At 45.2% G+C, this 13,731-nt stretch overlaps 1 protein-coding gene and 1 long non-coding RNA gene across 12 annotated transcripts in view; one reads left to right on the plus strand and one right to left on the minus strand.

The window, feature by feature from the left end:
• The window catches only part of LOC117345566, a 124,634-nt gene that overhangs the window by 66,679 nt on the left and 44,224 nt on the right, over positions 1 to 13,731 (plus strand). Inside the window, exon 3 of the long non-coding RNA XR_004536462.1 lies at positions 1,408 to 1,474. This is a non-coding gene — a long non-coding RNA (uncharacterized LOC117345566). The remainder of the gene's footprint in view (positions 1 to 1,407; positions 1,475 to 13,731) is intronic.
• The window catches only part of TPD52L2 (TPD52 like 2), a 109,380-nt gene that overhangs the window by 58,093 nt on the left and 37,556 nt on the right, over positions 1 to 13,731 (minus strand). For 8 of the 11 annotated variants that reach the window (XM_033914392.1, XM_033914386.1, XM_033914382.1 and 5 more), the window contains exons 4-5: positions 12,685 to 12,744; positions 3,180 to 3,281 (exon numbers count right to left, since the gene is read on the minus strand). In XM_033914392.1, the coding sequence (XP_033770283.1) occupies positions 3,180 to 3,281; positions 12,685 to 12,744 (162 nt within the window). The remainder of the gene's footprint in view (positions 1 to 3,179; positions 3,282 to 12,684; positions 12,745 to 13,731) is intronic. The other 3 variants (XM_033914389.1, XM_033914393.1, XM_033914390.1) reach the window with 1 other exon arrangement.

Genomic DNA, 13,731 nt, shown 5'->3' on the forward strand with positions numbered 1-13,731 from the left:
CAGGACTTACACCCTTAATGGTGAGGCCCTAGCAAAACTGTAGCAGAACGTGACTTGGGGGTGATCATTAGTGAAGACATGAAGATGGCAAACCAAGTGGAGAAAGCTTCGTCCAAGGCTAGACAAATCATCGGTTGTATCCGAAGAAGTTTCGTCAGCCGTAAGCCCGAGGTCATAATGCCGTTGTACAGATCCCATCTGTATCATAATGCATAGTTAGACCCCATCTGGAATACTGTGTACAATTCTGGAGGCCACATTACCACAAAGATGTGCTGAGAGTTGAGTCAGTTCAACGAATGGCCACTCGGATGGTCTCTGGTCTCAGGGATCTACCGTATGAGGAACTGGATAAATTGCAGCTATACTCACTCGAGGAACGTAGAGAGAGAGGCGACATGATCGAGATGTTCAAATATGTCACAGGCCGTATCGAGGTGGAAGAAGATATCTTCTTTCTCAAAGGTCCAGCAGCAACGAGAGGGCATCCACTGAAACTCAGGGGTGGGAAATTTCATAGTGACTCCAGAAAGTACTTCTTCACCGAAAGGGTGGTTGATCGCTGGAATAACCTTCCACTACAGGTAATTGTGGCCAGTAGCGTGCCAGACTTTAAGACAGCTTGGGATTGGCACATGGGATCTCTTCATAGAGGTAGGTAGGGGTGGGTCATTAGTGTGGGCAGACTGGATGGGCCATGGCCCTTTTCTGCCGTCAGTTTCTATGTTTCTATTATATGCAGGTACTTATTTTATACCTGGGGCAATGAAGGGTTAAATGATTTGCCCAGAGTCACAAGACACTACAGTGGGAATCAAACCCAGTTCTCTGGGTTCTCATGCCACCACATTAACCACTGATGAAAAGATGACAACATAAATGAAGTGAAAAGAAGGTAGGCTGCCACAAACCAACTAAGTTAGAGATGATGGGAAAGCACATTGAAAAAAGTAAGCTTTCAGCAAAGAAACTTCAGAGAAGATAATTCAGAATGAAGGTATAAAAGAAGCGAGTTCTATTTTGTTGGAGCAGTAACACTAAAAACAGGTAGAATGACTTAGTGAGGAACCAATCTGCATGCTCACTGCCATTTTGCTTGTTGATGTGGAACCCCTTTTTGTTAATAATTGGATTTTTTTTTTGGATATGCAGTATATAGTTTTGCTTTTGTACTATTTGGTCTAAGGCCGGGGGTGTCCAACTTTTTGGCTTCCCTGGGCCACACTGGAAGAAAAAAATTTGGCTGGGACCACACAAACACTAACGCTAGCCGATGAGCATAAAAAAATGTCGAAGAGGTCCCAAATTTGCAATCACTAATATAGTTTATATATATATATATATATATATATATATATATATAAACCTTCATTAACTGCCTGGTTCTCCCATTCACTTCTATTACAGCTAGCCTCTTCAGAGCGGGATGCTGAAGCAGCTGTCAGCGGCACACATGGGGGATTGCTAAATCGGGGTAAGTATTACTGCTTTTTTGGGTTCCTCTCTACTGTGTTCCTTTAAAATTATTTTTGATATTTTTTACTTTTTTTTTTTTAAGTAATGTCTCTTTTAAAAACAGATATAACATACATAATAACTGAGGTGCAAGTCAATTGGCAATTTCATATTATCAAAAATTACCTTTCCATCTCAGTCTGCAGCCATCCAAAATGTAGAAAATCAACCACCCATCTTCCGGTCTCTTTCAGTCTGTACATCTTAGCTCCAATAACAGAAAATTTACTTGCTGCTTTAGGCTTTCCTTGAACTGGGAAGTTTAATTGCACTGCTGTGTTGAGTGGGTCCTCACTTTCACATATTAACTGCATGTAGCAGGAGTTCCATAAGTCAGATTCAGTCACTTCCATGGCCCTCCCTAGCTCACTCATAATTTATTAAGATTTGAAAAGGGTTTGAGAGCTGAGTTTGGAGAACATTGGTGAACCTAAGACCCAATAAAGTGCAAAAAGTCATTTATTTAAAAAAAAAAAAAAAATCTTCTGCATTTGATTGTGATTTGTGATGAGGCAAATCTGCAGGTGAGGAGTAGATTTTCTTCAGTGAGATTAAGATTTTGTTTTACAAATTTGTAAACAGCAGCCTATGAGATATTCAGTAACACTAGAGCCATCACCATGTTGACCTCAGCATTTTAATGAATATTTATTTATTTATATCTATGATCCTTCTCTTATAGATAGTTTGTGTGGGAAAATGCTAGGCTCCCTCTGAAGTTTAATCTTCAAGTCAGTAATAAACAACGGGGGTGTCTTCACATAAGAACATAAGAATTGCTGCTGCTGGGTCAGACCAGTGGTCCATCGTGCCCAGCAGTCCGCTCACGAGGCGGCCCTCTGGTCAAAGACCAGTGTCCTAACTGAGACTAGCCATACCTGCATACGCTCTGGTTCAGCAGGAACTTGTCTAACTTTGTCTTCAATCCCTGGAGGGCGTTTTCCCCTATGACAGACTCCGGAAGAGCGTTCCAGTTTTCTATCACTCTCTGGGTGAAGAACTTCTTCCTTACGTTCGTACGGAATCTATCCCCTTTCAACTTTAGAGAGTGCCCCCTCGTTCTCCCCACCTTGGAGAGGGTGAACAATCTGTTTTTATCTACTAAGTCTATACCCTTCAGTACCTTGAATGTTTCGATCATGTCCTCTCTCAATCTCCTCTACTCGAGGGAGAAGAGGCCCAGTTTCTCTAATCTTTCACTGTACGGCAGCTCCTCCATCCCCTTAACCATCTTAGTTGCTCTTTTTTGGACCCTTTCGAGTAGTACCGTGTCCTTCATTATGTACGGTGACCAGTGCTGGACGCAGTACTCCAGGTGAGGATGCACCATGGCCCAGTACAGCAGCATGATAACCTTCTCCAATCTGTTCGTGATCCCCTTCTTTATCATTCCTAGAATTCTGTTTGCCCTTTTCGCCACCGCCTTCCTAGGATTTGGAGGGCCCACTTAGAGGTTCTCACAATAAAAGAAAATGGGAGGCAAGAAATGGGGAAATAAAATGTTTTCCTATTTTAGCTTCTGCCACAGACACAAATATTAAGAGGTGGGGAGAAACAAGTTAATAAACAATCTTAATGATTATTAAAATGGTATAATCTGTCCATCTGCTATAGAGCCCTGCTGTGGAACAGGCAGCATGAAAAAAAGGAGTGTAGAACTATACCTCATGTCACCCAGCTTTCTGCTAATGGCAGTACCCACAGTGGAGAGGGCTGCAGAGGTCTTCTGTCCAGCCTGCGACAAAGTCTCCTGAGTCTTCTTGTACCTACAAGAAAAGCACAGTTACTTACCATAACAGTTGTTATCCAGGGACAGCAGGCAGCTATTCTCACATATGGGTGACGTCATCCATGGAGCCCGGATGCGAACAGCCTCGCAAGTAGACTTGCTTGTAGAAATGTAGAAGTTTCGAGTCAGCCGCACCGTGCATGCTTGAGTGCCTTCCTGCCCAGCACAAGGCGAGTCTCTTCAGTTCAGATAGCTAGCAGAGAAACCTACCAGGGGAGGTAGGTGGGTTGTGAGAATAGCTGCCTGATGTCCCTGGATAACAACTGTTACGGTAAATAACTGTGCTTTATTGCTTTATCCCAGGACAAGCAGGCAGCCTATTCTCACATACGGGTGATCTCCAAGCTAACCAGAATGGGATGGTGAGAGCATTGGCAATTTAGGAGAATAAATTTTGTAATACTCTGGCCAAAATGGCCATCCTGTCTGGAGAAAACATCCAGACTATAATGAGAAGTGAAAGTATGAACCGAGGACCAGGAAGCAGCTTTGCAAATTTCCTCAATAGGTGTGGATCTGAGGAAAGCCACTGAAGCTGCCAATGCTCTGACTTTGTGGGCTGTGACTCGATTCTGAAGTTGTAATCCAGCCTGGGCATAGCAGAAAGAGATACAAGCAGCCATCCAGTTGGAGATGGTACGCTTAGAGATTGGATGTTCCAACTTGTTTGGCTCGAAGGAGACAAAAAGCTGAGGAGCAGTTCTGTGTGGTTTGGTGCGTTCCAAGTAGAAGGCCAAAGCACTACAGTCCAGAATATGAAGAGCTGATTCTCCAGGATGAGAATGAGGTCTTGGAAAAAACACTGGAAGTACAATAGATTGGTTGAGTTGAAATTCTGAAACCACTTTAGGTAAGAATTTAGGATGAGTACGGAGGACCACCTTGTCATGATGGAAAACTGTGAAAGGTGGATCAGCAACTAATGCTTGCAGCTCACTGACTCTTCGAGCAGATGTGAGGGCAATGAGAAAAAACACTTTCCAAGTAAGATTCTTATGATGAGCCATAGACATTGGTTCAAATGGAGGCTTAATTGAGCAAGAACAACATTGAGATCCCAAACCACTGGAGGCGGTCTGAGAGGAGGTTTGATATTGAAAAGTCCTTTCATAAATCTGGAAACCACTGGATGAGCAGAGAGGGGTTTCCCTTCAATAGGCTGATGGAAAGCAGCAACTGCACTGAGATGGTCTCGGATCGATGTATACTTGAGGCCAGAGGTGGATAAGTGCAAAAGATAATCTAGAACAGAAGATAAGGAGTAATCTTGAGGCTTCTTATCATGAGAGATGCACCACGTAGAAAATCTAGTCCATTTTTGGTGGTAGCATTGTCTAGTGGCAGGCTTTCTAGAAGTCTCTAAAATGTCTCTGACAGGTTGAGAAAACTGAGGAAGAGTTATGTTGAGAGATACCAAGCTGTCAGGTGTAGAGACTGCAGGTTGGGATGAAGTAGAGATCCCTGACTCTGTGTAAGCAGAGACAGAAAAACTGGTAGAAGGTATGGCTCCCTGCTGCTGAGTTGAAGTAGAAGGGAATACCAAGGTTGTCTCGGCCACCGAGGAGCTATCAGAATCATGGTGGCATGATCGTTCTTCAACTTGACAAGAGAGTCTTGAGAATGAAAGGGAATGCATACAGAAAAAGATTCGTCCATTAGAAAAGCATCTGCCTCGGGGCGATGAGGAGAATATATCCTGGAGCAGAACTGAGGCAGTTTGTGGTTGTGAGGCGCTGCAAAGAGATCTATCTGAGGCGTTCCCCACTGTGAAAAAATGTGATGAAGAGGCAAGGAATTGAGTGTCCATTCGTGAGGTTGCAGAAGACGACTCAATTTGTCCAAACAGTTTTTCGTCCCTTGGATGTAGACAGCTTTTAGGAAGGTGTTGTGGAGGATTGTCCAGTCCCAAACCTTCAGAGCTTCTTGACAAAGGGAGGGAGATCCCGTCCCCCCGTGTTTATTGACATAGTACATGGCGACTTGGTTGTTCGTCCGAATGAGCACTACCTGGTCGTGAAGAAGATATTGAAAAGCTTTGAGAGCATTGAAGATCGCTCCGAGTTCCAATAGATTGATGTGACACTGATGATCCATACTGGTCCAGTGGCCTTGAGTATGGAGACCATCAAGATGAGCCCCCCCCAAGCATAGGTCGAGGAATCTGTTGAGGACCTTCTGATGAGGGGGTGCTTGAAACAGCAAGCCTCTGGAGAGATTGGAAGAGAGCATCCACCAGCGGAGAGACTGTCTCAATGAAGGAGTGACTGTAATGTGTTGAGAGAGTGGGTCGCAAGCCTGCGTCCACTGAGAAGCCAGGGTCCACTGAGGAATTCTGAGGTGAAGTCGGGCAAAAGGAGTCATGTGTACTGTGGAGGCCATGTGACCTAGGAGTACCATCATGTGTCTCACTGAGATTGAAGAGCGGGAAGACACTGCATGACAGAGTTGAAGAAGACGTTGTTACAGAAGGAATGCTCTTAGTTGGATAGTGTCCAGAACACCTCCGATGAACTGTAGATTCTGAGAGGGCTGAAGTTGGGATTTGGGAAAGTTGATTTCGAATCCCAAGCTTTGTAGGAACCAGGTAGTCCGTTGGTTCGCTACAATAACCCCCCGAGATGTTGAATCCTTGATGAGCCAGTCGTCTAGATAGGGGAATACCTGATGACCATAGTTCCTTAGAGCTGCTGCTACCACCACCAGGCACTTGGTGAACACTCTGGGAGATAAAGTCAGGTCAAAGGGTAGCACTCTATATTGGTAATGCAGATTCCCCATCCGAAATCTGAGATATTGACGGGAGGCCGGATGAATGGGAATGTGGGTATACGCTTCCTTGAGATCTAGAGAATATAACCAATCGTTCTGATCTAGAAGGGGGGTATAGGGACGCCAGGGATAACATGCAAAATTTTTCTTTGACTAAAAATTTGTTGAGAGCCCTGAGATCCAGAATGGGTCGCAGATCGCCCGTCTTCTTCAGAACTAGGAAGTAACGGGAGTAAAACCCCCTGTTCTGCTGTTCCAAAGGAACTGGTTCGATGGCACAGAGACGAAGCAGAGCTTGAACTTCCTCAAGAAGGGCGGTCTGGGATGGACTGGAAGGATACTCTCTTGGAGAAAGCTCTGGTGGAACCTGAGTGAAATGAAGATAGTATCCTTCCCTGATCATTGACAGCATCCAGAGGTCGGATGTAATGGTCTCCCATCGGTGATAAAAATGATGGACACGACCTCCTATGGGGGAAGAGAGGACAGAGACAGAACGATGGAGATTATGCTCTGTTTTAAACAGTCAAAAAGGCTGTGCAGCCTTAGGTGCAGCAGAAGGCTGAGGTTTCTGTTGCTGTTGTTTCTTGGGAGGCGTTCGACTGTAAGGAGCTGCCCTCGGAGTATAACGCCTCTGGAAAATTGGAGGAGGGTGTGAAGGTTTCACAGGAGCTGGCTTAGGCTTTGGTCTAACAATGGAAGCAAAAGATTTTTCATGTTCAGACAATTTCTTAGTGGCTGCTTCTATGGATTCATCAAAGAGGTCATTGCCTGTACAAGGGATATTAGCCAGGCGGTCCTGAAGATTAGGGTCCATGTCAATGGTGCGAAGCCAAGCCAAGCAGTGACAATTCAAAGGCATCATAAGAGGACTGAAGAAGATGCAATCTGAGTTGTGACAGAGTAGCAATAACTTCTTGGAATTCGAAGTGCTTCTGTGTATCCAGAAAATTGAGAAATTTAGAAAGGAGATCAATGAGGAACTTGAGATAAGTAACGAAGTTAAAATTATAATTAAGGACTTTGGAGGACATCATAGCATTTTGATAAAGACGACGTTCAAACTTGTCCATAGTTTTCCCCTCCCTTCCAGGAAGAACAGTAGCATAGACTCTGGAAGGATGGGATCTTTTTAAGGAGGACTCCACCAGAAGGGATATGTGAGACAACTGCGAATTCTCAAATCCTTTACAATGCAGAGTTCTATACCTGGAGTCCAATTTGCCTGGAACAGCAGGAATGGTATATGGGGTCTCCAGGCAGCGTATGAAAGTCTGAAACAAAAGCTTGTGAAGAGGAAGCTTAAGTGACTCTGCAGGAAGTTGAGGGAGATGCATGACCTCGAGATACTCCTTAGAGTACTTAGAACCAGCATCTAATTGAAGTTCTAGGTCATCAGCCATCTGGCGAAGAAAAGCAGAGAAAGACAGCTGATCCACCAAGGCCTTGCCCCGAGAGGGACTTGATGACCTCGAGGCAGCCTGGGTCGGAGGCGAAGCCTCTCTGGAGAAATGACCATCAAAAGAATATGGAGACTTGGATGAGGCAATGGACGCAGCTGAGACCTCGATCAAGGAGTTGGTGGTCTGGAAGAGCTGGAAGGTCTGGAACGAGGTCTAGACGAAGGTGGTTGCTCTTTGGAAGAAGACCTATGCCTGGATGGATGCCTCAATCGACGAGAGTGGTATGTGGAAGCAGTTCGTGGATCGAGGAGACTTCGCCCTAGAGATGTAAGTAGGCAATGCTACCGGTGAATGGATAGGGCTAGAAGCAGTAGATCGAAACTCAGGAGGTTTGATGGAGGAATCTCGAAGCACTCCCAAAGACTCTGCTCCTTGTATGGAGTGTGAGGATTCCTGTCGAGGCACTCGCAAAGAATCTACTCCTTGCATAGAGTGCGTAGATGCCAGACCAGACACTCGCAAACACTGCTCCTTGCATAGTGTGTAAAGGTTATAGGCAGAGACTCGACCTCGCAGGAGACTGCTGATTTACCAGGCTGGATTAGAGAAGACAGCATCAGCCCAAATTTGCTTAGTAACTGAACAAACTGCTGCTCTAACATGGTCTGGAGAGAAGCCGGCAAAGATGGATCCGCGTCTGAAACCGGACCACTTGCTGAGGCTATAGGCTCCAAGGTGGCAGTGGAGATGTGCTTCGACTTAGAAGTTTTAGAAAGCTTGAGGACCACTGTCGGAACCTTCTGCTTAGGTATCTGACCTGAGGGAAGCTCAGGGGAAGAGATAGTAGGTTTACTCGAGGTCAAAGATGTCCCAAACGAGGAAGGTCTGATGAGTCTCGAGGTCAGAGTCGTGGAAGCAGGAGGACTCTCGGCGGAAGATGGGACCGAGGCAGAGCTCCAAGTCAAGGGTGTGACTGAAGAGTCCATCCCGAAAAGTTTCTCCACTAAAATCCAACGACGTTTAAGGGCTCGAGGTTGAAGAGTAGCACAGCACTCACACGACTTAGGATTATGGTCAGGTCCGAGGCACTAGAGGCACCAACGGTGTGGGTCCGTGAGGGAAATTGCATGCTGGCACTGGCTACACTTCTTGAAGCCCGTTGCTGGCCGGGACATAGGAGGGAAAATAGCCGCAGTGAAGTCGAAGCCCGCAGGCTGCAGCCAAACGGCCTGCCCCGCCAGTTGAACGAAGAAAAAAATAAAGTCTCTTTTTTAAAACTGAAATAAAATAAAGTAACACAGCGATTCGTGACGAAAAGGACACAAACCGCGATGAGAGAAGGCACGAAGTAACAAAGTTTAGCGCAGAGTGTCAAAGACGGACTTCTCGGCTCCGCGGAAAACTGAGAACTGAGGAGACTCGCCCTGTGCTGGGGGGAAAGCACTCGCTCATGCGTGGTGCGGCTGACTCAAAACTTCTACATTTCTACAAGCAAGTCTGCTTGCGAAGCTGTCCGCATCCGGGCTTCATGGATGACGTCACCCATATGTGAGAATAGGCTACCTGCTTGTCCTGGGATAAAGAAAAGTTATACAGGAAAGCTGTACACGAAGTGTAGTGAGATCCCAAATTTAAAAAAGGCAACAGACCAGCAAGCACTCAGTGAAAGTCATAGTTCTAATACAGATATCAGCAAGTGTGCTAACATTTCTGCTATCAATAACTCCCTTGGGATAGATGAATAGAAAAAAAACATATGGAAATCCTACCACATTATAACTTTCAGTTTATGTGAGTAACACAGAGGTTCTGAATAGATTCCCATCCATATGCACAAATACACACCATTCTCATCTCCACCCTCTCCCTAGAAAGGAATTTAGCCTTAAAAGCTCAAGGGAAGATTCTCTAATGTTCATGGTAAAATCCGACAGGATGCTCTTGTCGTCAACTATTGTAACGATTTCAAAAAGACCAGTCATTCTTAAAAAACCACACATGCAGGTTCATGGAGGGTTTCTAAATTTGCATGGGATGAATCACTGGTGATAGTGATCAGCACATGTGCAGAATACACCCACAAATTTAAAAATAAAATAGATCAGCAGGAGGTATATCCACTCCCTCCCATCACCGTCAAACAATCCCCCCTGGCAGTGGGAGGGATGCCCACTCCCTCCCACTGCCACCATCAAGCAACCCCCACCAACACCAACCTCCCACGACAGCAGAAGGGACGCCCATTCCCTGCCACCACCAAACAACCTCCACAACATCCCCCCCAGCAGTGGGAGGGATGCCCACTCCCTGCCACTGCCATTGTTGTGACCCCGACGACCTCTCCCCCGATGACACCTCGCCTTTCCACTACCTTCTTCACGCCTACTCCCTCCGAGCAGCAGGCCTGCCTCTTCAAAATGGCGGGTCTTCCCCTTCCCAGTATATCCTGGGATGCGCTGGGGAAGGACCTAAGGCTCAGTTTGACTCAAGCGCTTATGGCCCCTCTTATGGGAGGTACCTTAGACGCCTGGGCCAATCAGAGCCTTAGTCTCATCCCCGGTGCATCCCAGGATGCACAGGGAAGGGAAAGGTCAACCATTTTGAAGAGATGGGCCTGCCGGTTGGAGGGCGTAAGCATCTTTCAGGCCGGCCTTTGTGAAGAAGGTAGGGGAGGGGGTGGGTTTGCCTCCTGCTGCCCAAGGGGGGGGAGGTTGCTTGATGCTGGTGACAGGAGGGAGTGGGCATACCTCCTGCTGCTGGGAGGGGGAGTGTCAGCAGAGGTTGCCCGACTGTGGCAACAGGAGGGAGTGTCGGGGGGGGGGGGGTGTTTGGTGGTGGCAGGCATCCTTCCTGCCAATCTTTGATTTGAGGGTTTTTAAAAAAAAAAAAATTTGCAGGGGAGGAGGGGGGCTGGGCTGTCAATCCTTAGTTTCCTATCAGTGCCTGAGCCAATCAGCACTCAGGCACTGATCGGGAAATAAGGCTACAACAGCTCCTGCCAGAAAAATTTGCCCGCAAAAGTACTAAGAGGTTAGGGAATCACCCAGTGAGGATAGAGTATTGCTCGGAGTGCTCATTTTAATATTAATGACCTCATTGTACTCTATTTGCATGGCACAGTCGGTGACAGCTAGAAGCCTGGAAAAGAACACAGTGAGCCATAATCGGCTGGTAAAATACTGCCTCGCTAAACCGGCTGGAGCAGGTTTAGCGACCATGTTAAAGGTAGTTTATGTTTTGAGAATCTTCCCCCTCAGAATTAAAAGTCAAATGAGTTATTATGCTGCAGGCTTCACAGGAAGCAGGTATGCAACCAAAAAGGCATCCCAGCAAGCAAATCCTCTCACTAAAAGACAAAACAGTACACCTGCATCCTCAATTACACATTGAGCAAAAGAAACCTTCATGCAGAGCAATGTCTGAGAAAGCAGCTGATCCCCTCAAGCCTGGGCTCCATAAGAGAAGAGTGCCTATTGCCCATTCTATTCCTTCAGCAAATCTTTCAGGAGTATCATGCCACTGTCATCCCAAATCTAGGGCTATGCTTTAGACATCTCTATAGCAAAGCATGGCAGCAGCCATCAATAACACACTCAGAATATTACGAATGAGGGGAACCATGTATTTGGGTATGGAAGAAATTTTAACTTGTGGTATGGGAACCCAAGGAGAAAGAACCTTACCTTGGAATGTAGGGAATTTTTTTTTCTGTTTTGTAGGAATGTAGTGAACTTTTAAAGCCGGCAGACTGGCTTTTTTTTTTTTTTTTTTTTAAAGAAGAATCTCTATGCTGTGCCAGAATATCAGCTTAGCAGCTCTTTGTAGAGCTGTACCGAATAGAATATATTATTTCTATTATTCAGCTGAATATTAATACCAAAAACAAGTAATAGGCATTGAGCTTTAAAATAATTAACAATAGCAGTAACATGAAATCAGATCAAGTGTTTATTTCAGTAAGCCTTGGAATCGCATTTGAATTTAAAGCTATTTGGCCGAACACAGAAGTGTCTTCAGGGCACTATTCGGTACAGCCCTACGAAAAGAAATCCTCTCTGTATCCACAACAGCACAAACATCCCATCCCCCCCCCAAATCTTTCAGAAACTTTCAATCTTTGGTTTCTCTGATAAAAGTGCTATTTATAGCCTGAACTGTCTAGGGCAGTAGTTACCAACCCTGTCCTGGAGGACCATCAGGCCAATCGGGTTTTCAGGATAGCCCTAATGAATATGCATGAAGCAGATTTTAATGCCTGTCACTTCCATTATATGCAAATCTCTCTCATGCATATTCATTAGGGCTAGCCTGAAAACCCGATTGGCCTGGGGGTCCTCCAGGACAGGGTTGGGAATCACTGGTCTAGGATATAAAGAATTATATACACTTCTCCCTCCGTATTCACTGTGATAGGGGATTAACAGACCCGCGAATACAGAAAAACCGTGAATAACTTTTTCATATGTTATTCACTGTTTTCTATTAAAATTATCGTGAATATGGTGAAACCGCGAATAACATGGTGGGAGACCTGGCCTGTTCCTGAAGGAGAGGCAAAACACGGTGAAGAAAGTACTGGGAATCAGCTATTTTATCTGTAAACGCTTGGAATTAGATTTCTCTTTGCAAGCTGATGTAATTGGGAGGGGGGAGGAGTCAGCAAGCTAGAAACTGCGAATGCTTAAACCGCGAATATGGAGGGAGAAATGTAAAGAGAATCTAAATGGGTAAATCCCAGACTTTGCCTGATCTCATAAGGTTGTACAAGCTTATTAATCAACCTGCACCAGAATCTGACTTGAACCTGAGAGACCCTGTACCATATATCAGCCACACCCCCCAGTTCATTCATATTTAGCAAGTATTCTAACCCAGATCAGCAACACAGCATCTGAACTCTGGTGCTGGATAAATTCTTCAGAGCACACTGGTTAAAAATAGAAAAACTGTTAGAAAATGGGCCTCCAAAATCCTTCACTGTGCTTTGAAAGTACAGCTCCCACTTGGGTAAAAGGATAATTTTGCAATGTCAGGCTCACCTCCGATGTACCGTAGAAATATTGTCTAATAAGACCTCTGGAGCAGCTATCATCCCCCCCCCCACCTATAGTTAACAGAATGAGGTATTCCTGCTGTAGACCAGATTTGAAAGCCTGGGCCTGACACCTTTTGGTCATTTTTTTAGCAGCTGCAGCTCAAGACACTCACGCTTCTGATTGGGTAACTTTCTCATTCCAGTCTTCCAGGGTGCTGCTGGCTGACAGATATCTATAAACACAATGGGACAGAGGAAGATATTAGAGCAGAAGGGAGACAACAACAAGTTCTCTCCATGCACCAGGGCCTAGGATCCCCTGCAGCACCCTTGCCTATCTCCTTAGTAAGGGGTACACAGTTCTTGTGGTAAAGTAGTGAAATATCAGAAGACCAGGAGTGAATGAAATTCTTCTCTGATTTGAGAAATCTGTGTCAACTGAAGCTAAGTAATTCCAGAAAAAAGAAAATCACAGCCTAATATTATAAAAAGGTAAACAGCTCTGGCTATATCCATACCCCGAAGAGAGCACTGAAGACATTTCTACAGAACACAGGACTAGGGTGTCAATAAACAAATGTTCTGGGGCTGTGGGGGAAGAAGGATGGTGGCAGAAGCTAATCAGGGGGTGGGGTGGGGTGTGTAGCCTGTGGGTACAGACGTTTGTTTTATAACTCAAGGCACACATCAAGCTTTTCCACCTCACACGATTGATCAAAAGCAAGACACCTAAAGGGGGCTATTAAGAAGTCCAGAAGGATGATTGGCAGCTAGCTCTTTCTCTAGGACTACCCACTACTTAATATCTTGCACCTTTCTACAACAGCTCTCCCCCATCCTTTGCTTTATCACAGACAACAGTGTCTAGTGACTAGACAGTCCTCGCATACCAGCACTAAATATTATTTTGATGTACCAATCAGAATGCAAAATTTCCATCAAAAATGCAATCCACGGCACCTCACAGGCCAGGTTCAACAAAGCATCTCACAACAGCATCACAAAATTAAAGCAAGTTCTAAATCCAAGAAACAAGAAAGCTGACTTTTCTCACCCATGCTCTAGAGCAGTGTTTTTCAACCTTTTTTGGGCAAAGGCACACTTGTTTCATGAAAAAAATCACGAGGCACACCACCATTAGAAAATGTTAAAAGATTTAACTCTCTGCCTATATTGACTATATATAAAGTAATTCTCTTGAATAGGAATCAAATAAACAC

Source organism: Geotrypetes seraphini, chromosome 11, assembly GCF_902459505.1.
Source record: "Geotrypetes seraphini chromosome 11, aGeoSer1.1, whole genome shotgun sequence".
Classification (NCBI taxonomy): domain Eukaryota; kingdom Metazoa; phylum Chordata; class Amphibia; order Gymnophiona; family Dermophiidae; genus Geotrypetes; species Geotrypetes seraphini.